The sequence below is a fragment of the Carassius carassius genome, chromosome 24 (assembly GCF_963082965.1).
Source record: "Carassius carassius chromosome 24, fCarCar2.1, whole genome shotgun sequence".
Lineage (NCBI taxonomy): Eukaryota > Metazoa > Chordata > Actinopteri > Cypriniformes > Cyprinidae > Carassius > Carassius carassius.
The window spans coordinates 16,410,679-16,438,514 of record NC_081778.1 but is presented as its reverse complement, the minus strand read 5'-3'; the positions used below and the strand labels follow the sequence as shown (position 1 = coordinate 16,438,514).

At 37.0% G+C, this 27,836-nt stretch overlaps 1 protein-coding gene across 2 annotated transcripts; it reads left to right on the top strand.

The window, feature by feature from the left end:
• Positions 1–1,672: 1,672 nt before the first annotated feature.
• LOC132102974 (cingulin-like) lies at positions 1,673–26,622 on the top strand. 2 transcript variants are annotated; one of them, XM_059507735.1, is made up of 21 exons: positions 1,673–1,852; positions 11,713–11,976; positions 12,392–13,049; positions 16,053–16,153; positions 16,234–16,303; positions 18,485–18,600; positions 18,754–18,886; positions 19,152–19,364; positions 19,528–19,676; positions 20,523–20,643; positions 20,730–20,942; positions 21,033–21,254; positions 21,588–21,836; positions 21,971–22,141; positions 22,233–22,394; positions 22,487–22,576; positions 23,425–23,508; positions 23,598–23,716; positions 24,165–24,273; positions 24,371–24,534; positions 24,857–26,622. In XM_059507735.1, the coding sequence occupies exons 2-21, from the start codon at positions 11,714–11,716 to the stop codon at positions 24,999–25,001; spliced, it is 3,552 nt and encodes a 1,183-aa protein (XP_059363718.1). In that variant the 5' UTR covers positions 1,673–1,852; position 11,713; the 3' UTR covers positions 25,002–26,622. The 2 variants fall into 2 exon arrangements, with proteins under 2 accessions (XP_059363718.1, XP_059363719.1); XM_059507736.1 differs by lacking the exon at positions 1,673–1,852 and adding an exon at positions 11,395–11,546.
• Positions 26,623–27,836: the final 1,214 nt, after the last annotated feature.

Below are 27,836 nucleotides of genomic sequence, written 5' to 3'. Positions count from 1 at the left end.
AAAAACAGTATCTATAAACTATTTCTTTTGATTTTAAATCTGCTTTGAACTTCAGATCAATCTCTAAGTAAAAAGCAGTACTAAAGTCTGATTGTGTGGTGGATGTGTTCAAATGTGATCATCTTAATTCAGGTAATGAAGAATGATGAAAGTCTGACAGTATTGAGCACTACTGTAAGGTTAAACCTGCATGGAGTAAAATGGTTCAAGATGATTAACAGTTGCAAATTAACATTCATTAGAAATTTATAAAAGTAATCAAAATGTACTCAAAAGTAATTAGTTACATTACTTTATTAAAGTAATTAAAAAAGTTACACTACTATTACATTTTAAATAGGGTAACTTGTAATCTGTAACTTATTACATTTCCAAAGTAACCTTCCCAACACTGACAGGGAATCATCCAGTATAGGTGAATTTCTGGTTAATAAATACATTATTAAATGTATTTGACATTTCCACCGTTGTTGGTTACGGAGAAAGAAAGAAAAAGATAATTGAACACATGTTGGCCTAATAGCGGGGCATGTTGTCACATGGAGTAAGTCGTCAAATTGGAATCTGTAAATTGGCTAATATAACCTATTAATGTGCAAGACACTACCACAGAGGGGCAGCAGTTTATCCCGGGTAACTGGCCCAGGTCACTAGTTAGGGCAGAAACATAGGCAATTTAAATGTACTTATGCTACCTCCATCTAGTGGCTGATTAATAAAACATACATCATTCATTGATAAGACGTAAAGATTATTTAATTACGCATTAATTTGATTTATTAGGAACAATACACGTGTGTATTTGTATCTGACCTGGTCTACTGTGTAAGATTTTACACGCATTTCTATTGTTACATTGTTCTTAAAAGGTAGGCCTAACTCAAATAGGCCTTCTGGAAGTTGAAAACTGGATACTGTCTCAGTTCACAGGTGACTGCTGTGAAGAGTAACAGCATTGTCAAGTATTTATGAACTCTGTCAATCATCTCAGCTCATCGTGGAATATCTTGAAGGATTTATTGTAAAGCATCTGGACCTGTTTTTCCAGTTACTGAAAACGATAAAGTAAGCGAAAACTATTCAGTAAACGTAAAAATCCTGAATAAATTCTGCAAGACACTACACGGGACGGCGGCCAACTAATTAGCATAACCAGCTAAACTCAGATTCTGCACTATTTTTTATTTTATTGTACTTTGTAGTGTTTGATTGTAATTTTTATGATGAGATTTACCCTTAGTAGATTAAATTCTTATTTTAATGTATTATATTTACAAAAACAGATATGATACACCCTGTTTTGCATCTGAACACGATAGGCTAACGTTACTATCAGATTGTATTAGCTACTACAAGACTACGTCAATATAAACAACCTTCACAACTCTATTTGCATACACAAATTGCGCAATAGAAAGTTACATGAACGTGCACGCAGAAGTTTAAGCCAACTGTGTCAAATTGAAACATTCCTGTCTTTAAATCATATCTCCAAATGTAATTTTCATGCCTCTACAGAAAAACCCGTTCCAGATTTAATTGTGATTGACACATTATCTTACCAATAACCGAGAGAGAAATGTTTTCACGCGTTCCACCCACGACGCCTCTTTAAGCCAATGAGATTAGTCTCATGCGCAAAGTGGGCGGGGCATATGGTATCGGTCTGAAAGGTAACAGGTTGTCTTTAGCAAATGTCTTGTTATCCCTTGGGTTTATGAGTTAGAGCTGTCACATTTAAAGAGACCTTATTTACTTTTACACTACTAAGTTAGTTCTCATGAAGGCGACCCACAGGGAGGAACAGAGGAACATTCCGCAGAGTGAAATATAAACTTTGCCTTAACATCAAGTGAGTCAGATGTTATTTTTGTTTCGCTAAACCTGTTAGCCTATGACTAGAAATTGATGCTAAATTGTTTGTCGCGCTCCAGATGCTCCAGATTATTCTCGAGCCGAGCTTTCTCCCACTGGGAGTGACACTTGTTTCGCTCGCACACTTGGAGGTTTAGTTGTGTTTTTGTCCTGTTTCATACTGTTCTTAAATGGTCCTCTCTAAAGATGGATTAATGTCTGTCCAAAGGATTATTGTCTAGCCCGCTGGTTTTCGCTTCGCCCCGAGAGACTTGACTGAGTTTCGCACATAGCGCAGGTGCATCGCCAGGTGAACACCTGCGCTTCTTGCTGTGGAAACAAACTCAGGAGAAAAAAGCTTGACGTGGCAAACAATCCCCGATTTAACAGTGTTGTGATTGTTTACCTCCTCACCACAGCCCAGAAATTCCGCTAAACATTTAAAACCTTGTTTGAATAGCCTAATTTTCATTCAGGTGAATAACGAGTCCGTGTTAAACACGCTGTGAGCGATCATGTTACTGCGTCAGGTAGGCTGTCAAACGTGTGCTGTTTAAAGGGATTATTACATAAAAGAACAACCACCTTTAAGTGAATTAAAGCGATAATGCTGATTGTTTTTTTATATACATAGCTCATTTGGTAGTTCGTGATCATGTTATGGAGACGTCAGGACTCAGGACCTTTAGAGATCTGAAACCAGTGACTTAGTGCAGAAGAATTTTATAGGCCTGGGCTGTCATGGCACACAAACCCTGTACAATTATTCTAAATCTCAGGCATTTCAATTGTTGCTTCTTGACCTGTTTCTATGTACCCCCACAGCTCCATCAATAAGGGTCAAGTTTAGAAATGTGTTATTATTATTATCTAATATATTGGATATAATTCAGTTTAATCATTGACAGTATTCAAGTGGCCATTATTATAGAGATTCACTTTTAAAGTTGACAAAAATATTTAAAAAAAGTTTGCTTACCTTGGCATTAAATTACATTATACAATATAATAATAATAATAATAATAATAATAATAAAATATTTGTTGTAGTTTCTTAACATCACTTGTTTCGCTTCATGCACTTTAACAATTCTGTCTGGAATAACGGAGAAATTTTATTTATTTGTACCCAAATGTTTAAACAATCAAAACAATATTTCTCTCTGGTAATGTATGCTGGGCTTCTCCAGTCATTTAATTTGCTTAAACCTCAGTACTTTAAATGGAAAAACAATCAGTTCTGTGGGTGGAAAATCTTCTCACCAAGTAGCTTTCCCCTAACGATACACATGCGCTTTTGATTTTCATATGTTTTAACTATTCTTTGGCTGAAAATATTCAGTAATTTCCCCAATAAATACATAATGGCACATTTATTAATATGAAATCCAATTAAGTAGTAATGAATGTTTTATAGGTTTTAAGCAAAAGCTTTCCAACTACCCCCTTAAACCTGCTAAAGTACGCTCAGGGGTGCACATCCAGTTTGGGAATCTTTGGAATTAATTAAAAGCATACTTTTCATTTGAATCATTGTTTGCACATATTTAGACGATAAAACAGAAACACGTTGTTCTTGCATCTCCCATATCACTGACCTATGACTATTTTGTGCTGAGCCATAGGCAAACATCATGATATTACAGCTCTATCACTCTAGTGTCATTCACAGCTGAGAGTCATAACTTGCTTCAGTTTTTCCTAGCTGAAAAACTTGGAGTCATGAATACATCACATGCTGGTATAAGATAAGATTTATTTATATCTTTTGTGGGTTTCTGAAAGTATGATTCAGAACAGTGGAGCCTGTTTTTGTCATGCCGGTGATATAGACAGAAGAAGAAATTCTTGTTTGTCTATGATTGAAACAAGAAGAGCGACTGAAGTGAGGGCAGGGAGGGGAGTGGGGTGAGAGAAAGGGAAGAAGAGATTGAGAGGGAGTTTGGCAGGAGACAAAGAATGTGAAGAGGAGTCGAGCACTAATGGAGGGATGCCAGACTCTTTAAAATGGGATGAAAGCTTATGATAGGGTACCCTTTTTTAGATGCTTTCTCCCTTAATTTGTAGAGTAATCTAGGTTAACTCTATATCTCACCTCTGTCAGGTAAATCACCCCAGAGTGAATATCAGTGATTGGTTTATCCTTCTCAAATGAATGGAAACCAGATCAGAGATTCAGGTTGTGTTTCCCATCAGACTGCTTGTCATACTTGTAATATACACCACCTTTTGATTTCAGAAGTGTTGCTGAAGTATGCTGAGAGGTTGGCAATGAAAACCTAATTGACTCTGGGAATGCTAAGCATGCTTGTTCTGGCAGAATTCATATTTTATATCTGATGGGATGCATGTCTGAGCAAAATTAAACATGCTCTGATGCCCTGATTGTAGTCACATTGATTTGGTATGTAATGGTCAGTGAAGACAATACAAACTATATTGACTGCACGTCTCCTGAATCCTACTGCCTCATTTCCCTGCTAATTCTATCAGACCTTCCACATCTGAGAGCTCGGCAGTCCCGATTCAATTTAAGATCGGAGAATTCAATTTAACGGAAGAACAAGAGGTTGCATACTCTGAGCTGTGGACAGGTGTCCCTGGAGGGTCTGGTGTGAGGGTTTTTTATTTTTTATTTTTAGAAGTGTGGTTCATTAAGACTTGCAAATTGGACCGTTTGCTGTTGCATCATCTGAGCAGGTGAAATGGTAAGTGAAGAATACAGTATGTGTCTGTCCTATAATGTGTGAGCATGTAATAATGACACGATTTGACACATTTCAATTATTGAGCTAAATCTTGGCTGTGGATGTGTCAAACAAAACGAAGTCTAGATTTGAGTTACATCTAACAATACTATTTTTTTTGGATCGTGATGTAGACACACACTTTTGGTTTGGTAAGTTACTGCATTATAGGGCTCAACAATAATGGTCTGTTCACACCAAGAAAGAAAACTATTATTATTTTAGCATCTGTACCAATGCTCAAGCTGTTTAAAGTCGGGTGGATTCTGATTGGCTGTCAATGCTTTTAACGTTCATCATGTGGAAGAAAAATGTTCTGAAAGTGATTACAACTATATATTGAAAGATAAAGAACTGATTTGAAACTACACTTTGCCTCTGAATCAGCACTCAAAATGTGTTGATGGAAAAGGGGTACCAGTGAAATTAGAGGACAAGTACTTTTTTTACACAGAATTTGCTAATAATGGTACAGATATGGTGCATGTTATCCTACAAATTGATGAAGGAAATAAAGGATTGTGAGGTAAAAGTTCATATTTTGCATATTTATGAATTTAATTTGATAATTAAAATTTAGGTTGGCTACAGCACACAAGAATGCAACTGCTTGTTGTTTTTTAGGAACAGAAGTCATACTGTACGTTCGTTACTGTAGTAAATGTTACTGCAAAAACATTACTGCATTACTGCACACCAATGTTTCACTTTGTATACCTTCTGTCACTGCATTTCAGAAGTCTTTCTAACTCTGGAGTTTCATAACCCAGTGTCAATTACTGTTAAATTTACTAGGATGGGATAGGATAGCAGAGAATTGGTAGAATGAGATGGGATAGGTTCAGTGCATTTAGTAATTTATTCATTCTGGGGGGAAACTGAGGCATTGCAGCAGACATAAAACACAGGGAAAATAAATAATTAAATTAATTAAAATACAAGAATACAGTGAGAGGAAAGAATTGAGAAACATTACTTCATTCAAGGTTAAAAGTGGAATTAACTGGGGTTAAATCTAGTGTTAAAAGCATTTAAGTATGGGCAGTCATTGTGAAATCATTATAAGTGAAAATGATAAAGTAGATATAATTAATGGTGCTTTGTTTTGAAGAGAGAAAAGGCAATGGGTTGATTCATATTGTTTTGCCGTTAAAGCACAGATACTTGTTCCTAGAGTGGTTGAAATTAAGAGTGTTTGTTCAGGTTGCAAGTAAACGCCTGCATACCGGAGGCTATTACCTATGAAGGGAACAGTGACATCTCTGATTTAGATCAGTTTATATGAGCAGGACAGATTGAGTGTGATAGAGAAGCCAGTGTTCTCAGCATAGCTGCCCTTGTTTTCTGCCCCACTTCACTGTAATAATGAGAAGAGGGTCCTCAAACTCCCCCCTCTGTCCCACTCACGGCCTTCCTCCATTCAGCCTATCAGATAATGCAGTGCTGAGAGGCTAAATGGTGCTTCTGTTTGTCTGGCCACTGACACACTGACACAGTGGAAATGGATCACCTTGGACCATGACCGATTTTTGCCAGTTTATTATAGAATAAATAATCTGACAGTCATCATGTGGATATTCAAAATTGATTGAGGAGAGTTAAGTCAGTGTTGTTATAATTGATAAAACGATTAAAAATGGTTTTCGTTCAATTAAGCTGAAATAAAATAAAAAGCACATTAAATTTCTAAAACTAAAATTAAAATAAAAACTGAAAACATATAAACATAAATAAAGTTAAAGAAGTTAAATCAAATCACTCAAACTTACAACCCGAATTCCGGAAAAGTTGGGACGGTTTTTAAATTTTAATAAAATGAAAACTAAAGGAATTTCAAATCACATGAGCCAATATTTTATTCCCAATAGAACATAGATAACGTAGCAAATGTTTAAACTGAGAAATTTTACACTTTTGTCCACTTAATTAGCTAATTTAAAATTTAATGCCTGCTACAGGTCTCAAAAAAGTTGGCACGGGGGCAACAAATGGCTAAAAAAGCAAGCAGTTTTGAAAAGATTCAGCTGGGAGAACATCTAGTGATTAATTAAGTTAATTGATATCAGGTCTGTAACATGATTAGCTATAAAAGCTTTGTCTTAGAGAAGCAGAGTCTCTCAGAAGTAAAGATGGGCAGAGGCTCTCCAATCTGTGAAAGACTGCGTAAAAAAAGTGTGGAAAACTTTAAAAACAATGTTCCTCAACGTCAAATTGCAAAGGCTTTGCAAATCTCATCATCTACAGTGCATAACATCATCAAAAGATTCAGAGAAACTGGAGAAATCTCTGTGCGTAAGGGACAAGGCCAGAGACCTTTATTGGATGCCCGTGGTCTTCGGGCTCTCAGACGACACTGCATCAATCATCGGCATGATTGTGTCAATGACATTACTAAATGGGCCCAGGAATACTTTCAGAAACCACTGTCGGTAAACACAATCCGCCGTGCCATCAGCAGATGCCAACTAAAGCTCTATCATGCAAAAAGGAAGCCATATGTGAACATGGTCCAGAAGCGCCGTCGTGTCCTGTGGGCCAAGGCTCATTTAAAATGGACTATTTCAAAGTGGAATAGTGTTTTATGGTCAGACGAGTCCAAATTTGACATTCTTGTTGGAATCAAGGACGCCGTGTCCTCCGGGCTAAAGAGGAGGGAGACCTTCCAGCATGTTATCAGCGTTCAGTTCAAAAGCCAGCATCTCTGATGGTATGGGGGTGCATAAGTGCATACGGTATGGGCAGCTTGCATGTTTTGGAAGGCTCTGTGAATGCTGAAAGGTATATAAAGGTTTTAGGGCAACATATGCTTCCCTCCAAACAACGTCTATTTCAGGGAAGGCCTTGTTTATTTCAGCAGGACAATGCAAAACCACATACTGCAGCTATAACAACAGCATGGCTTCGTCGTAGAAGAGTCCGGGTGCTAACCTGGCCTGCCTGCAGTCCAGATCTTTCACCTATAGAGAACATTTGGCGCATCATTAAACGAAAAATACGTCAAAGACGACCACGAACTCTTCAGCAGCTGGAAATCTATATAAGGCAAGAATGGGACCAAATTCCAACAGCAAAACTCCAGCAACTCATAGCCTCAATGCCCAGACGTCTTCAAACTGTTTTGAAAAGAAAAGGAGATGCTACACCATGGTAAACATGCCCCGTCCCAACTATTTTGAGACCTGTAGCAGAAATCAAAATTGAAATGAGCTCATTTTGTGCATAAAATTGTAAACTTTCTCAGTTTAAACATTTGCTATGTTATCTATGTTCTATTGTGAATAAAATATTGGCTCATGTGATTTGAAAGTCTTTTAGTTTTCATTTTATTAAAATTTAAAAAACGTCCCAACTTTTCCGGAATTCGGGTTGTACTAACATGCTGATTCTGGCAAATCTCTATATGCTATAAATTGCTCAAAGAACTTAATGTAATTGCAGTGTTACTCGATAGCTCTGTCATTTTTTTAAATGACCTTGGTGGATGTCATATGCTTTTTACATAAAAAGCAAAGTCATTTAGTCTATTAAATAAAACAAACAAATAAATAATAATAATAAAACTCCTTTCTTCCAGTTAAAAGAACCAAATGCGTGTTATTTAACAGTGCAATTGTTAGCTGAATGCTTGAAAAAAGCTGTTTGTTTCTTTGTGTGAGTGAATCTGAGAATGTGACCTTGTCCAACAGTTCAGATGGTTATGGTCTTTGCCTCTTTAAGTAGACTGGAGCATGACTGAAAAAACTGCCTAGAATATGGCCAAAGAGTGGCCTGGCATTCCTCAAAGGAACTTTGATCATAGTGCCAGCATTACTGTTTGGTTCAAAATCCAATGTCTTTAAATGATGGCAAAGAATGAAAGATATATTATGAGATTTGTTGCCATATTACAACTAGCTACTGCACAAATTGTTTGGAGCATAGACCCTCAGGATAAATCCTCATCATATACAACACAATGCCCCCATGCTATCAGTAAAGAAGCATGTCTTGATTTATTGTTCTTATATGGCATTCAAAGTCTGTTGTCTAGGACTGAAACTCCACCTATCTGAGTGCGAGAGCTGGAATTAGCACATAAATACTGCTGCAACTACAATAAACACATGATGAATGAGTCTTCGAGGGGGAAAATGATCAGTGAAGTGCTGCTTCTGCTTTCTCACTGCACCTGTATAACCCTCCACCTGTCTGTCCTTCAGCACAGGCTCCAGTCTTTCTTCAGTCTGCTTTCAGTCATTGACATGGACACGTCAGCTGTCTCCGAAAGCTTTCTGGTGACAAAACACATAATAGGCCCATTCATTGTATTCACATTGCAATAGTAGTCATGAAGGCTCCTTTATACGTCACACAGTAAATATATTTCTTAACACTTTCTTAGTCATCTCAGGCTGAATAACAAAAGCTGTATTGTGAATGAGCGAATGTCCCTGATTCTAGTTTGTCATGCGTTTAATTGCACTGGATTCTTCATCACTTGTGGAAGAGAAGCTGTACAGATCAGGCTGAATGTGTTTGAAGTTTGCAGTCTAGGCTGATGAGTGTGAGCGTGAAAGACAGTAAAGATGTACCAGTGTCTGGGAATGCACTTTGTCACACCCTTCATGCTTTACTTGATACTTTCATTCCATCACACCAGCCACACCTTCATTTTTCTACTCCACATGTGTATATGTGTGCGTTCAGGTTAATGAATATTGAAGGCCATTGTGTCTTCTGTGCCAGGAGTCAGAGGTAAAAGCAGCATGGAGTAGTGTGTGTAATTCAATCCTGCCTCGTTCGACTGTCTGCCTGTCTGTGTCTGTCTGTATTTCAATAGAGCAAAGCAGTAGGGTTCTGCTTGTAAAAATCCCTTTCAAATTCTCCTTTAGAGAGTAACGTAGGCTAGAAACATTTGAACTCAGACTATCATTGTCTACAAGGATGTTGAAGTCAATATGAAATTGACCCCATTTACTTTATTAATAATGCATGTTCCTAATCTTATTATGATGGATTCATAAGTGCACATTATAACAAACAATTTTTTTTTGTTTGTGTTTATAATCTTTTATTAATAGGTAATAACTTGATCCACCTCTAAAATAGCTGTTCCTGTTCGTAACTTCATTTTGGACAGTGACAGTGATTATACAGACAGATTATATTCAAATAAATTGTTATAAATGTTTAAAACTTATTTCATTTTAGTAAAAGACATTTGTTTGATAAATATACTCCTAAAGATGTTATTCTGACTCTGTGGTGGAGAGTTTTCTTCCAGGTAGAAAGTGATAGAGCGTAGAGCTAGAGAGACATCAGCTGAGATCCGAGGATCTTTGGTGAATGGAGAGACAAGGCCGAAGCCTGGCACAAACTTAGGGTCCTTCAAAGACTCTAGCTCGGCATCCTCATCTTCTCATAATCTAAGAACTGCTCTGATCTGTTGATCAGTGATCTTTAAAGTGTGAGGGGGGTAATGCCAATGCCAATGAGGAATGGTACCTTCGGAGGGAAATTTTAAGATCCTTTGTCTCTAGCATGGTGTTTTGCGTATGAAGCTGGATTGGGTGTTCAAGAGAAGATTCTTCAAGATTCTTATAATACTAATATGTCACAGAGTTAGCAAAATATCATGTAAACCGACAAATAGGAAACGTAATTTGGAGCTCATAGATACCAAACATGTTATGGGTGAGGTTATATTAACTGGTGATCATAACACATGCATAAAACAGTATAACATACAAAACAGTAAAGATACACACTAGTGGTGCAACGGATCACAAAATTCAGGGTTCGGACCATATTACTGATTTTGAGTAACGGATCTGATAATGTTTTTCGGCTCAGCAAAAAATAACTAATAAAAAATACATTTTGTGAAGGCTTACTTCAAGTACTTCTATACCACAGCGAAAACTACTATCTTAACTAATAAAGTTAGCATTAAAACAAGAACAGTTACAAAAATTACAAGCATAGATGAATACAATAAAAACACAGTTACAAATAAAGTCAGTAGCAGAAGCATTCAGGTGCAGAAATGTATAAAGTATAAAATAGCACAATAGTGATCACTGCACAAGTTACAGATTAATACATAAATACAGATTAAGCATAACTTTGTATCTATGTGAAAGTGGAATCAATTCGGTGTTCACGCGCAGTCTCTCTGTGTGTGTGTGTGTGTGTGTGTGTGTGTGTGTGTGTGCTTCAGCTGTGTGTGGCAGCGGGTAAGCGGACAAAAACGCGCAAGTTAAAATTGCTTGAATGTATAAACTGGCAAGACAAATCATTTGCAAATGATAAACTTTAACTCCATGATGGTAAAACTTAACAGTTAATCCGTGAATCACATGTGTGCAGAACCGTGCAGCCTGATCCACACACATTGTTCTGGGAATGTGCATGATCACTTACAGAATGTTTTTGTTATGAATTAATGAAAGAAGTCATTTCCTGTTACAGTATGTGTCTGTTTTAGAGGGAATAATGTAGGGGGAGATTCTCTCTACATACTTTAAAGTCATAAAGTTTATCTGGTCTGGCAGAGGTGTCTTGGTTACCATGATAACCAGGGGCCTGGGGGTCATTCACAGACGTCTCGGCACCTAGTTTGGTTGTTGAGTAAGGGGTGTAAGGTTATTTTTTTTAAATATAACAAATAATTATGTGTCTGACTGGTCAACACGCTACAAAATAAAGTGCATTTTTGGAGAAGAGGAGAGCAGTGTCTGTAGAGGGGAAGTGGCTTCAGATCAGATTTTGCAGTGGAGTGTAATCTGATGGATGTCTTATTGTTTCTGTCAGGGACGGTATGAAGGAAAGGACATACAGAGCTCTGACAGAAAAATAAGTACTTTTTCTTTGTACTGATTTCTTTGTACTGATGTGATTCAGTACAAAGCTTGTTGCTTTGGTTGAAGGCTTAGAACTTTTCATTGAAGAATTTTCTGAAACTGAGTAAGAAAAACTGTTCTGGAATCCATAAGGAGTATACCATACAAAAGGAGTATTTGATCTGTTTGAGTTTGAGGTCAATGCTCGGATGCTTGGAGAAAAAATATATATATTATGACATTTTCACTTTGATATTTTCTTTATGTTTTTCTCTTTATCTCCCCTCTAGGATGTCCGCTCCTGTCTCAGGTAGGAAGACCCCTGTGGACCATGGCGTACAGATTCGCTTTATAAATGACCTGCAGGACACCGGAGGGGGAGTGAGTGGGCAGCCTCGGAAAGAGGCACCCAAAAAGTTGCAGTCTCGCTATGGAGTGGCAGTGAGGGTGCAGGGCATCGGTGGGCAGCCCTATGTTGTACTGAAAGGAGAAAAAGGAGATTCATATGGAGTACAGCTGAGAACCCAACCACCTGCCTACAGCAGCCTGCCTAGGTCTGCTCCAAATGATTGTTTTGTTAAAGAAAACGTTTGTTTGAGTTTTTGATGATCTTAAAACCACTCAACAAATAACTGTGCTTAAATGTTGAAAAAAATCATTTGCCTGTATGTGAATATCTTTACTAAAATTATTTTATAATAATTTTCTTCATGAATTTAAAGCAGTTAATAAATAGTATTATTTTTAAGCAAATTCTTTAAGTACCGTAATGGGTTAATAGTGTTTATATATAAAAAAAGAGGAATTAAGAAATAATTACAAATTATACTTAAAATAAGTAATTTGAATAAATATGTGTTGACCACTTGGACTGGAACTGGTTTTATAAATCTTTTTTTTTTTGGTATTTTTTTTAAAGAATGTTCAATCTGTATAATTGATCTTTGTATTTCTCTAATTGTGTGTTAGGAGGAGAGAAAACGGAGTAATTCAGGGGCCATATTCCTCATCTGGAGAGAACACCCCTCTGCGTCGGGCTCAGTCTCATGGCTCTCTGTTGGATAGAGAAAACGGCAGCGAAGACTTCACAGATCAACTCCGACGTCCACTTGGAGATGGACGCTCTGGTAGCTACGGCAACCTGGATGGAGGTATTGGTATGGCAGCAGAGAAGGAGCGGACCAAAGAAAGGATGGAGAGAAATCAGTGGGGTGGATCCTACCAGACAGGGCTGAATGGCACCTTGGGAAGGGGGAGAGGTGGAGGCAGTCACTACACCTCGCCCGAATCAGTTGAAATATCTCCACACAACCAGCACACTCACAGCCAATCAGCTCTCAACTCCATCCGCCAGACGCCTGCCCACAGACTCTCCGACAGGTTTGATGGGAGCTCTGCTGCACAGGGAGGTAACACTGGGACCAACTCTAGGGGGCGCTATCCCATCCCATCTGCAGACAACAGACCCACCTCAACCTCACAATTACCTGCTGCTTCTTTCTTACCAAACACATACTCTTCACCGCGGTCTTCCTCGCCTGCTTCTGCCTACAGCAGCCTGGGCCGTGGCACAGGTTCTGTCGCCAAGGTCACTGCTGTCTCTTCATCCCCTCCAGTTGATGGTCATGTGAGTGATGGGTGAAATAAATTGAGGCTTCCATTATTAAAAGTATGCTCTACTTTTTTTGGTTTAACAATAATTTTGAATTTAATAACAAGTACTGAACCTGAGGGGAACAAATCATTTCTCTCCTTTTTGACCTGTACCGGACATGTACATGCAGGTTTGTTTTCATAGAAATAATAGCTATCGCAACTTTCTCTGTTTCCAGCTAGTTCTGCGTTCTCTCAAAATGTTCTCCGCTTTCGATCTGAATGAAATTTTGTTCAGATTGGAAGGGATGGTATAGACCTGAAACAGTCATATTAATTGAAAAATAATTAAGTATCTAAATGCTTGATTCCAGCTGTTTTCTCAATAGGATTCCAAAAATACCTAGATTTCATGTGATTCGACGTGTATATTTACAAACGTTTTTGGTTTTACAAATGTTTATTTTTGTCTTTTTAATCTTTCAAACAGGTCAGTGGAGTAAACTGAATTTTTACTAAATAGGCTATTAGCTCATACATGTCAGCTATCTTTTGAGTTTTGTGTTATCAAGGCAAATGATCGAGGTTGCTCTGGTGATGTTATAATGTGTATATATATATATATATATATTAATGAATTTAAAAGATTTTATTCATAATGAATTTAATTAATGAAATAATTTCATTAAGAAAGTTATGTTAATAGTATTACTGTTGCTCAAACAATAAACTATATGTGACCAGTGTTGGGGGTAACGCATTACAAGTAACACAAGTTATGTAATCAGATTACTTTTTTCCAGTAACTAGAAAAGTAACGCATTACTTTTTAATTTACAAGAGTTACTTTTTCAAATAGGTAACGCCAGTTACTTTTTTTTTATTAACCAATTTGCTGCTGAGCTTTGAAAAAAAAATTACACAAGATAAACTAACATTTGTTCTTCTTTTTTATTGTTGAAGAGCTTTGAACTTTCTTCTGCATTCTACTGTACAGATGTGAATTTACATTTCCTTTAGCCTGAGGTTTTGGTGCGAAAGGGCTTTTACATTTGCCAAAAATATACATTTTTATATTAAAAACAAAAAAGAAATCCCAGCCCAGATTTTAAAAAAGTAACAAAAAAGTAACATTCACTCTCAAAAATAACTAAGTAACGTAATTAGTTCTTTTTTTTAGGAAGTACCGCAATATTGTATTGCATTACATTTCAGAGTAACTTTCCCCAACACTGTATGTGACCCTGGACCACAAAACCAATCATAAGGGTCAATTTTTCTAAATTGAGATTTATACATCATCTGAAAGCTGCATAAATATACTTTCCATTGATGTACTGTACGGTTTATTAGGAAATTACAATATTTGGCCGAGATACAACTATTTGAATATCTGGAATCTGAGGGTGCAAAAAAATCTAAATATTGAGAAAATCGCCTTCAAAGTTGACCAAATGAAGTTCTTACCAGTGCATATTATTAATCAAAAAATACGTTTTAATATATTTTCAGTAGGAAATTTACAAAATATCTTCATGGAACATGATCTTTACATAATATCCTAATGATTTTTGGCTTTTTAAAAAATCAATAATTTTGACTCATTCAATGTATTTTTTCCTATTGCTACAAATATAGACAGTTTCAACGGCAACAACATAAACAAACGTTACTGCGCATGTGCGCTTTTGTGGACCTAACTTAACTTCTGGTAGACTTCCAAATACAATCAATAACAACAGCCAAGTCCCTCTAGAGTAGATTTTTTTTTTTGATAACAAACAAAATATGTTTGTTGCGTAAATCAGGTGGACTTAATGAAAATGCAAATTAATTATTTCCGAGCAGATGCAGCATAAAGCGCAAGAAATAGAGGTTTCCCCAGTAACAGCTGTAAACAAAGCAGAGCTGGTACGCTCACACGCTGCTTTATCAGGCATATAACATGCAAGTCTTCCTTCAGAAATAGTGATATGAAAACACCCGTGCCTCGTTTTGATATTTAAACATATAAATGTAAGGAATTATTATTATTAAACTTGCAGTACGTAACGTTACTCCTTTTTGAAAATCGATCAGTTTTAAAATTGTGGCGAGTCTCCAAAAATAAATAAATGTATGGGAAACGCATCCCGCAGCACAACCACCTGAGCCCAACTTCAGTCTACTCATCACCTTAACTTTAACTGCGTTTGTAGAAGGCACTGCAGCCAGACCGATATACACAACACAGACCGGAAGTTAACTTAATGCCAGGCGCGTGCGCCCGATGAAACCATCTATACCCCAGCAACTTAAGACTTAAGCATATGTGTGCATGTATATATGTATTTAAATGTTTATTTTATTGTATTTTTTTAAGTAATGTATTTTTAAGTGACACTTCTCAACTTATTCTTGTTTACTTGGGATTGCATTCTCTTCTTTGTGAAGGATACATGCCCAAAAAAAGAGATCTACTCTTTGGAACAGCCTTTGCATTTGGACCATTTGAACCTTTGCGTTTGCATGTGCACCTCGGATGCCTTAAAATGCTGTCAGAGTTTTGGAAGAATGTAATTTGAGTAGGTTACAGTAAAGCAATTCATCAACCTGATACTCTGATACTGTAGTTCTCTCTGGCATTGAATGTCTTTTAGCTTGATTTAGCTGGTTGGTGTCAGCTGACAGAGTGCACACTTATGTTACTACTCAGATGTATCAACCGTAATCCACTCTTTAAATATTAAGGCCTGGTTTCACAGACAGGGTTTAGACTAAGCCAGGATTAGGCCATAGTTCAATTAGGAGATTTAAGTAGTTTTTATTAACATGCCTTAGAAAAAACATTACTTGTGTGCATCTTGAGACAAAACAAAGGCACTGATATATTTCAAGATCAGTCAGTGCAGGTTTCTTTCAGTTAAAATAGCTCAGATTTACACTTTAGTCTGGGACTAGGTTTAAGACTTATCTGTGAAACCAGGGGGTAAGAAATGTTACTTAATTTTTTGCACATATTCTGTGTGTGTTGTGTTTGACCATTATCTCCATTCAGGTAACTCCTGATCTTTTGATGGACCAGGGTCAAAGTTCAGGGTCCGAGTTCTCAACCGAAGATCAGATACAGCAGATGATCTACGATGTTCTACGTCAGGGGTAAACCATTGTTCTGATGAGTAACAGCAATGTGTACAGACTAGACATTTAGTGACATTTTGTTTCTCCTAATTCTTCAGGAGTACAGAGGGAGATGCTGTCATTAAGCACAGAGTTCGAGTCATCTGTAATAAGATTCAAGGACTGAAGGTACAGTCTCTCACATTTTGAAGCATTGCTAGTTCTTCACTATGATTTTTTTAACATAAAACAAATTTCAACACCTGATTATGTAACAAAAAAATGAAAGACTTGTGAATCAGGTGCTTTCACCACCATTACACAACCATTTTAGCTTTTCAGGTGAACTGAAGCACGGTCGGTGATAGAGAAAACAAAAAAGACACAATGTTCTCATTGTTCTGTAGAGGCTTTAATACTAAATGAATTATATAATGAAAGGCAGGTGTATTAAAGAGACTGTTATTGTGTAATGTCCTTCTTAAAGTTCTGAAAGTCCATTTGGCTTTTTTGAAAGATATATTGCATATTTTTTTACTTTATTTTTTTAGTGTGCTTAGAGATGAAAAAGCTAAATATATGATACCATTGCTGATTTCTTTGGTGATGTGTTGGGCAGTTATTGAGGCATAATCTTGACAGTCAGTTTAGAATATTGCCATCATTCCTCATTCAAGAACATCAAGGATATACTTGTTTTATCTGCTTAGAAAATAGCTGCCTGGGGTGTTACCAAGAGTGATCTGACTTTGACTAAAACAAGCTGAAATATATCTGCCATATTTAAAAAGCTGTCATAAACAAGTGTCAGCAGTGAGAGATGATTTACTCTAGTGATAAAATCAGCTGGTCTAGCTGTAGAGCTAGGCTCAGTTGGCACTGTATTCAGTATGCAGACAGGCATTGGAAAAATTGGCATTACATTTGATGGCTTTTAGGTGTTGGCATCTCTTGCTAAGCTATAATGAATTGGCAGCAGATCGCTCTCACTTACAGCAGCTGAGTCCATTTTAGAGTGAAAGGAGGAAGGAATGTTTACCTCCACCACACAAAAGATCATTAATTATACAATATTCCAAAAAAAGAGAGAGAGATGCAGAGCATAGATCAATGTAATGTAATATACAATTATAAATGCAAATATTTAACCATCGTCTTATATTTGAACATAAACATATGATGTCGTATAAGTTTGCAAGACATAAGAGTTACTCTAAGAGGCTAACAGTGGGCCATTTAGCTTCTGTCCTCATTATCTGACAGACAGACGCCTGATGGATGCGTCTGGGTTTTGCTGCTAGGATCAAGTTAACATCATAGGTGAGTTTCAGAGTACCTGAACTGAAGTTAATTATGAGACTTTTAAAATAAGTGCAGCAAATTGAAAAAAAGATCTTGACACTATGCTTTTTTTATGACCCAAAAGTTAAGGATCCTGAAAAATAGGTTTCCACAGAAATATTAAGCAGCTATATAAGGTTTTTGACACAGATGATAATGATGAGAAGTGATTTTATGAGCACAAAATCAGCATATTAAAATGAATTCATGAAGGGTCATGTACTGAAGACTATAAATGGCTGCTGAAAACTGTTTTGCCATCACAGAAATAAATGACATTTGTTAGTTATTAAAATATACAAAATATATTAAAGTAGAAAACCGTTATATTAAAATGTAATATTATTTCACATTATTACTTTTTTTATTTTACAAAAACTCTTCATATGTACTTCCTTGTTTAATTTAATGGCAAAGGAGTCTATTGTTTCTTTCTGTGAGCAATTAGGCTACTTAGTATATTGATCTTTAGATAGGATTAAATCCTCAAGCCTATTACTATATGTCCCAGCAGGGGTAGCAAACCACTAATGCCTGCTCTGTCTTCTAAATACTATCATAGAGGTGGACTTGGATTATAGTGTTTTGGGCTAATTGGAGCATAATCTGATAATGCCTTGTCATATACATTTATTCCCATACATTTACCATCCCCATTTTGCACTATGTTTTTATTTAGTACTGTCCTAATGAAGTTTTTTTGTATTGTATTGTATTGTATTGTATTATTTATTTTATTTTATATTTTATTTTAACTTTAATAAAAAGCAAACATTCAGCAATCAAAGTAATAATTATAAAGTTATTATTGAGTCCTGTCAATATCATTTACACAACCATTCCTGTTTAAAAAATAACATACTTCTGGTTCAAGCCCCCAGCATGCCCTGCATATTTGAGTTCTTCCCCACAGGGACTATCAAAAAAGACTGCAAGCAGATATGATTTCGAATATTCTTAAACTTATGATAAAAGTGGTGTGTATACTTAAAGGGCATAGCTGTATAACCATTGCCCCTCGGATTTCAGGTGAACAGATCTGACGACTCCTTGAAGGAGGAGCTTGAGAAATGTCTGGATGAAAATGTACAGCTGCAGGAACAGCTGGGCCGGAAGAACACAGAGCTGCACCAAACACATTCAGAGTAAGACATACACAAATATCTTTGTCACCGTTGTGTTTACCAACATGGACATTTAAACTCTGTGGTGAGAATTATATAAAATCTTCAACATAATATATAATTATACATAATATATAAACTAGTTATTTTTTCTGTGTTCTTTCTCTCTCTCAGGCTAACTCAGATACGAATGGACCGAGAGAATGCAGAGTCTCATGTTAGAGAGCTGGAGGATCAGCTGGCAGGACTACAGGAGGAGCTGAGGAGAGAGACAGAAAACAAAGCTCAGGCTGACACTATGCACATGGTGAGCAAACACAAACTAGACTGAGACTAAAATGGTCACAAATGCAACAAAAAATATAATTTGTAATGACAAATCGACACCATTTTGCTGTTGGTGACTGGTTAAGGTGTCTGTTTTTTTTTTTAACCTGTGAAAACAATTAAAAATTTTATTTACACATACTGTACTGTACATATTTGGCTGCTGACAAAAATTGCAAAGCACTAGTAATAAAATGATGTTGCTGTGCTGCTGTTGAAAAGAATTATGATTTGTTTGTGTACAGGAGTTGATGGCAGTGAGAGGTGAGTTGGCCGAAGCTGCAGCTCTGTGTCACAAGCAGGAGGACATTCTGAGGCAGAGAGAGAGGGAGCTGACTGCTCTAAAAGGGGCACTGAAAGATGAGGTTTCCACACATGACAAGGAGATAGAGGCTCTCAGAGAGCAGTACAGCCATGACATGGAGCGACTACGAACAAGCATGGAGCAGGTTTCACAGGTAAACACCCAGCGTTAATGGGGGTTGCACAGGAAATTAAATGGGACCTAAGACAGAACCCTGTTGAACACCAGTTTTGATGCAATTTAGAGAGAAGTGATCAAACTCAAAGCAATTTGCATAGGAATCATGTTGCATATGTGCACTCTCTCTTGTGCCTTAGTCTCAGGCAACCATTGAAGCAGAGCGTCACCATGTGAACTCTACGGTAAGGTCTCTTCAGCTGCAATTGGAGGACAGCAGAGATGAGGGAAACCACTGGAGAGAGCAGTTTCAGTCCAGTAGAGAAGAGTTACGCAACACCAAACAAGAGTGAGTCACACTTGCACTTGTTAATTTAGGTATACTGTTATTAGTTTTGCAATACGCTTAGTTCTGTCTTTTTTGTTAATGTGTATCTGTCTTTCCATTTTCATTGTATGCATTTTGTTGGGGCAGTGGACAACGGTTTCAACCCAAATCAGAGTGAGAAGCGCTCTCAGATTAGCTGCGAGAAATTGTAGATTTATCTGTAGATGTGTGATTGAACCTATTAGTATTTGTAAAGATCCCACTACCGTAATCTTAAACAAATGATTTGATGATTTAATAAATTATTGAATGCTTTATGTGTGCTTTGTCTTTTTTTTTTGTGGACTAAATCACAAATTTAAATCATACAATCCAGAGTATCATACTAAATTCTAAAATTAACTATTTTTTTTACTAGTTCATCATCACAAATAATCTGCATCATTAGGAAATAAATTCATGCTGCTTCTTTATTTATTTTTATTTATTCAGTAAAGATGCTGCTCATCTACAGTACAAACTTAAATTTGCCGAAACAAAATTTTCCATCTCTAAATGGCTCTTAACAGCTATTAATTGAGACTGAGTCCAATAATAAAAAAAAGTGCGCATATGCAACATTTCTTTCACATTATGGCTCTTGGATGTTGACACTAAATCAATAGTTTGTCCACCCAATTTAACATCAGCAAATATTAGGAGCTCAATCGTATTATAAGAATTTCTCATTTAGGGCATTTTAATAGCTGCTATGCACAGCAGAATGTGTACTTATTTGTTATTTGTTATTAATTATTTAAATTGTATAAATTCTTAATTGTTTGTCTGTGTTTGTACTATGTGTGTTTGTATGTCTGTATGTGTTAGATTACTCCAGGCTCGTTTGGAGAAAGAGGAGTTTGAGGAGGAGCTGAAAGATCTGCAGGAGAAAGTCAACACAATGAAACAGCAGATACCAGATCCCAAGCAGACCCAGACAGTCAGCCAGGTAGATACACACTCTTTTGCTTATGAATGTTAAATATAATAAATGTTTTCAAACTGCGAATTAAAATACTCATTGTATTTTCATAGGAACTTGATCGTTGTCGTACTGACCTAAAGAAGACCCAAACAGATATGGATAAATTAAAAACAGATCTTGACAAGAAGACAATGGAAATTGTGCTATTAAAGAAGAGCAAACAGGAGCTTGAAGCGGAGCAGAAATATGAGATTGAGAGATTGAAGGACCAGTCACGCAGAGATAAAGAAGAGTTGACGAAAGCTCATGAGAGGGCCAAACAGGTACAGTACAGTATAGTTACAATTATTATGGTATAAAAGCAGGTACCCTCCATTTGAGTTTAGCTGAACATTTTTATTTACCTCCGGCAGCTAGCTGAACCCTCATTGGTGGAGGCTCTGCGCAAAGAGTTGAGTGACATGCAAGAGGAGACGGGCCGAATGCGCAGTCAGCTACTTTCAACTGAAGAAGATCTGCAGACAGAGAGAGACAAACTCAGCTCTGCTCAAACCCAAGCAGACCATCTGGCACATGAGCACAAGGAACTCGAGGAAACCAACACGCGTATGAAGGAGAGAATCACACGCCTTGAGGTTAGGATGCAGATTAACATAGTTATGTAACGGCGCACCTTATTTTCCCTCTCATTCAACTACAAAAAATAGTGTGTGTAAGTGCATTGGTTTAAGAGTGCTTTTTGTGATGTGATGGTCTAGACGATCAGGTGTTAGGGTTATGGTTTGGGGAACTAGAGGGGGTGATGGTTTTAGAAAGTGACTTATTGCAATGTTATAAGTGAGCTTAATGGTTGTTTTCATGATCCTTTTTGTCATTTTGAGATCACTAGCTGATGTCATGCATTCAAAAACAGACGGTTATCTGTTCCTTCTCTCTTGTCCTCTGACGCGTTGTCTGTGTGTCTGTAGTCTCAGCTTCAGGAGCGCACGTCTCAGAGTATTGAGGCTGAACAGGAGCAGCAGGAGGAGACCAAGAAACTGAGGCAGCAGTTAGAGGAGTCCAGGCGTGAGAACTCCAGACTGGGTCTAGAGCGGGACGAGCTGACCCGTAATCTGGAAGAGAAGGAGAAGGACAGAGACTCTGTCCACAAGGAGAACACACAGCTCGAGGATCAGAAGAGGCAGCTGGAGAGAGCACTAGACAAACTTAATAAAGAGGTACAGTATGTGCTCATTGACACAAATTTGAACCTGGCATGCATCATCTTCTTGGTTTTTATTTTACTTTCTGCCTGTTCTTACCTCTCTCTTGCTCCCCCCCCACCCCTTTTTTGTTTGTTTCTCTATGTCAGATGGAGCGCTTGTCTGCAGCTTCCCGTGAGGAGGTGCGGCTCCTGCAGGCTCAGCTGGACGAGCAGAGAGAGAAGTGGAGGAAAGAGCAGCAGGACTCACATAAAAACACTAAAGAGAAGCTCAGTGAGCTGGAGAGAGCTCAGAGCACCATCCTTTCTCTACAGGAAGAGGTGCAACACTGGCCTGATAAAAACCTTCATACTTTTGAATTTGTCCAAGCATATCAACAATTCGTTGACATACAATTCTATTTGTTTTTAGTTGGCCCGTCAAAAGAAGGAGCTGTTCTCAAGTTATGAGGATCGAGACAATGCTTTATTAGATAAAGAGCTGCTCACTAACCGCCTCAAACATTTGGAGAGTGAGATTGAGACACAGCGCACTACACAAAACGACCGCTCAAGAGAGATCCGCAGCTTGGAGGTGTGTTTCACCTTCACATCTGGTGTCTTAGTGAAAAGGTGTCATGTGATAACAGTCTGTCTTCTTTCTGTTATATTTGTCTCCACCTGCAGGACAAAATCAAGCACCTGCAGCTTGAGTTAGACGAGGAAAAGAACAATGCAGAAATGCTGACAGAAAGAATCACCAGGAGCAGAGATCAGGTATGCTGCCATTCAGATGTTTGGGGTTGGTACGTTTTTTTTTTTTTGTTAATTAAATGAGTAATTTATTCCTCTGATGGCAAAGCTGAATTTTCAGCAGTCAGTACTCCAGTGTTCAGCGCCACTCGATCCTACAATAATTATTCCACTGTTGTTTTAATGCTCAAGAAACATTTATTATTATTATTATCAATGTTAAGAGTAGTCGTGCTGCTTAGTTTTTTGTTTTGTTGTTTTTATTTGGAAAAAGTTTTTTGATGAATAGATAGTTCACAAGAATGGCATTTATTTAAAATCTTGTAAAAAATGTCTTTACTGTCACTTTTGATCATTTTGACGCATTCTTGGTGAATAAAAATAAAAATGTGTAGATTAAACTGTAAATGATCACTGTAGAGAAGGGAACACTATTCACTATTATCAAGTTGCTTATTAGCATGCATAGTACTAGCATATTTGTTGTTCATTAGTACTTATAAAACACACAATTAATTCTTTATTTTGTGTGACCGTTTTTTAGATCCCTTACCCCTGCCCAATACCTAAACATAACTACTACAACAACTTTTGGTAGTTGGTAAAAATTTTTTTTTTTTTTTTTTTTTTTTTTTTGTGAGATATTGCCAAGGATTAATTTTTAATGCTGTAATGGTTGTATATGAATATTGCGCAATAATGTTATTATTATTAATTAATCAATTAATTTATTTTATTGTAGTGCCCCTTAATTAATAGTCAATTACAGTTACTTTCATTATTCTTGTGCTAGTACAACTCTAAGACATTCAGGTCTGTGATCTGCTAAATGCTTTAATCGAAATGTGATGGCAATTCTACTCTGTTTGTAGATTGAACAGCTGCGTGCAGAGCTCATGCAAGAACGATCCTTCAAACAAGACCTGGAACTGGACAAGAACGCTCTGGAGAGACAGGTACGCCACATGACCATTGAACAGTATGGCAGATATATAGTCCAACAAGATAACAAGAATGATAAAAGTGTTTTCTGCATCTCTTTCAGATAAAGGATTATAAATCTCGTGTAGCTGAGATGGAGGGCCAGTCACGTTCATCGACTGGTGTGTCTCAGCTGGAAAACAAAATCCAGGACCTCGAGGAACGATTGCGTGCAGAGGAGAGGTAAAGAAAAAAATGATGAACTGCGGTTCTAAATCCACTACCATGAAGTGGCAGAAACAATTACATTAACCACAAAGCACTACAGAATGCTTAAGAAAAGCACTCTTCGTTAACTGAAAGCATTGACAATGCAGTCCATAAAGAGGTTCGCAAAAATGACCACTTCTACTTTAAAACTACTACTAATTTCAGATGTAAATTTTTTAAATTAAACAACACTGGGGGAATTGTCAGCAGGTATATCTGCTTGATTAGATTTTAATTTGCTCTGCCAATATTAGTACTGGCCCCACCAGAGTAAATAATTTAATTGAATGAAAAAAGTTAGGTTTAAAAAAAAGAAACATGACAAAAACTAAATTTCATATCATTAAACAGCACCTGAACAATAAGAAAACTTTCAGTACACTTCAAGTTTAGGACGTCCTGTGGTTGTGTGTTTTTGCAGAGAGAAGAGCTCGGTGGTGTCCTCTCAGCGACGGTTGGAGAGGAAACTAAAGGAGCTGAACATCACCCTTGATGAGGAGAGACAGCAGCACACAGAGCAGAGAGACCAGGTGAAGAATACACACGTTACATGTGCACATATAGAGCAGTGTGTGTGAGATGAGACCCGTGGAGTGTTTCTGTGTTTAATGCTGTGTGGTTCTTCAGCTGACTCTGCGTGTGAAGGCTCTGAAGAGGCAGGTGGATGAAGGAGAGGCAGAAGCAGAGCGGCTGGAGGGATTGAGGAGGAAGGCCATCAGAGAAATGGAGGAGATGCAGGAACAGAAAGAGGCGCTGCAGTCCAAAGTCATGGCACTAGAGAATGAGCTCAAGTATGTGTGTGTGACTGAGAGAGAAGATAATGGTTCAGTGTGAAGCAGCTTCTAAAAAAAACAAACCAAAACCACAGAAGCTGAGTGAGGAAATAACTTGTGACACTCCAATCATCAATTACATTATTTTAGGTTCTGAAGATTAAATAAATCGAAGCTAAAATCGAATGAATACACAACATAAAATGTGTGCTCCCACACTCACGCCCTTCTTTTGTTCGAAAAATTTGTTCAAAAAAGTGCAATTGTATTATTTTTTCTTAGACACTACTGTTATATTAGTATTGTAAATAGTAAATAGTATTGTTTTCTTTTTCCTCAGGAGGAAGATCCAGCAGGCCCGACAGTCAGCTCTAGAGTCTTCAGTGCTCAGCTCTGATGATGATGATGATGATGAAGGATTGTATGATCATTCCAGCATAACCTCCATCCTCACCGAGAGCAACCTACAGACCAGTTCCTGCTGAAGATTGAGAGAGGAATCTGGAATTCCTCTTCATTGATGCTTCATTCCTGGACACACAGTAGCTTCAGTCCTGCTCCAAAACTGATAATAGAAACTCCAGTCTTCTGGTTTCCACTTTTGACCTTACGCCACATCACTATATTTATAAACCAGATTGTAACATCTGAGGTTAAATCATCTATAAAACCAGATGACATATTTTCACACATATTTTCACTTGTCAGCGAGTCAAACAGATTTCAGACAGCTTTATTTATCAGTTCCACCTTAGAGACTCTTTTAATGAGAAAAGCCTTAATGATGCCTTTTTAGAAAAGATCAGTTCAGCGTTGAAGTTATTTAGAAACTGAATTTCACCTCAGTTCAACTTCGCAAAGACAATTTTGGTTTATTTTAAGTAATTAGGGATTAATAGAAGAAATAAGAACTTTTGTAAAAAAAAAATGAATTAACAGAGAGTGAGAGAAGGATTTAATTTTGTTTTAAGGGCCTTGTGACCGATTATGAGCACTACTGATTTCTTTATGTGTGTGTTAATAGAGGCTGATGGGAGATGAAGGATATCAGGGTATTAGAAGAAGGGAAATGAACACAGCAGTGAACATTTTTCCAAAAATCCAATTTGCAGAGAACAGGGAAATGAATAAAAATAATGTCACTATAATGTAGTATAGTAACACAGAGAGATGCAGATAACAGTCCAAAACATGCTTCTAAACTGTTCCAAGAGAATAGATGAGAACGAGGGAAATCAAGGTTTAGTAACAAGAAAGGTATTATTTTTCATTCTCTGGTTAAGACTCCAGCTCTTCTTAAAAACGCTTATTTCTTTATGTTTACCGAGTGGGAAAAAGACAGATAAATCCAGGTACGAGTGAATCAACATTACAAAGATGCATTAGTGATGCTAAAATCACAATCACAATAAATACACTTACATTTCAGCTATATTTCCTTCAGTTTCCATATAAATGCTGAACTTACAGAATGAGGTCCAGGTTCAGTGCTGACTTGCTTGTAGCAAATGTAATTTAGCATTATAAAATGGCAGAGCTTTCCTAAATCAACTGCACTGTGAAATTCTGTCTTTTCTGTTATGCAGCTATTGTATTTTTAGGTGAAATCACTAATCAACTAGTGTTTATGTTTCAACCAAACATGTTAATCATTAACCGAAAGACTAATCAGTGTTTGTTCATTCCTGACGGTCAAACCATGAAAATGGTTAATTTGGTTTATTTTGTGTTTACCAGCACATGATCTACTGTATAACACTGAAGCAAATGTTATATAAAGTAAAAGAAATAACTGATATTTTCTACTATAGTCTTTTAATCCTGTAGCAGACACATTAACTCATTTTTTGATACCAAGCTGCCTGTTCTTGTCTATATCTACAGGACTTTATCTATGCACACAGCATCTGATTCATGTGAATGGACACCACTACAATGCCTTGTAAATCTATTATTTTGTTCTTGTTTCAAAGTAAATAAGAATGATTTATGTACATGTATTTTGTATTTATTGGTTTTAGAATTGCATTAAGCACTGATCAAATCAAAGGTTTGTATTTTTCTGTAAGCAAAACCTTTTCTATCAAAAATAAATCCAGTACTTTAGTAGTTATCCGCAATTGTCTTTTTTTTATGGTGTGCTAATGGTGTACTTGTATTTTGTACATACTGTAGCTGATGTGTCATAGTCCTATGATACAGACAAACGGTACAGACAACAGAATGTAAGATTCAAAACTAAATTTGTATAAGAACAAAACAGTGTTGTAAATACAACTTAACCACTGAGCCTCTTTTGGAAGGCTAAACAAAGTAGTTTCGCTTTCACAACCAAACACAGCATCTCCACAACATGGCGCTGGCGGCAATAGCGAGAATCAAAGGTTATGCCTTCTTATGCAAATCTTCCCACATCGTGACGTAGATGTGGGTGCATGTTAGAATGAGCCGTTTTAGGGGAGTGTGGTTGACTCTTAAAATATAAAATCTCTTTTATAAAAAATCTTTGCATTCGCGATTTTAGTCTTTGCAACTTTACAGATATTCTTTATGCACAAAGAGCTTGTAACACTCTAAAGAGAAAGGAAAAATTTAAATGGCATCATATCACCCTTTTAAAAACATGACTTTATTCAACAATTTGCCTCCTCTGAGCCTCCGCATTACCATAGCGCCGTTTTGGAGAACATCCGCTAGGACACAAACTACGTACGCTCTTCTGCGTCAGCCGCACTGCACGGATGTGCTGTTTTCGTTTAACAATAACGAAAACAAATATTTTGGATAACAAATTGTTAAATAAAATTGTTATTTTTGTTTTTTTTTGCATAAAAAAGTATTCTCATTGCTTCATAACATTACAGTTGAACCACTGATGGCAGATGGACTATTCTGACAATGTCTTTCATACTTTTACCTTAACAATATAATTTACTTGGCAGTCAATGAGATAGTCACAAAATATCCAAAATATCTTAAATTGTGTTCCAAAGATGAACAAAGCTTCTACGGGTTTGGCGTGACATATGGGGTTAGTGATTAATTACTACATTTTCATTTTGGGGTGGAGTATCCCTTTAAGCAGTGGTCATAATTTCAAAGCAGCATTATAGAATCAGTGCAGTCATTCAAATGTTACATAGTGGACTTGCAATTTGGAAATTTGGAAAACTATATATACAGTTATATGTAACAAAATAATGTGAACACCTGGTACACAACCACTCTTTGACTTTAATAAATCCTCCAACCTTCTTATAGATTCATACAACTTTGGTATAGTCTCTCCAGCTGATCATTGTTCATCACAACATCTGCCA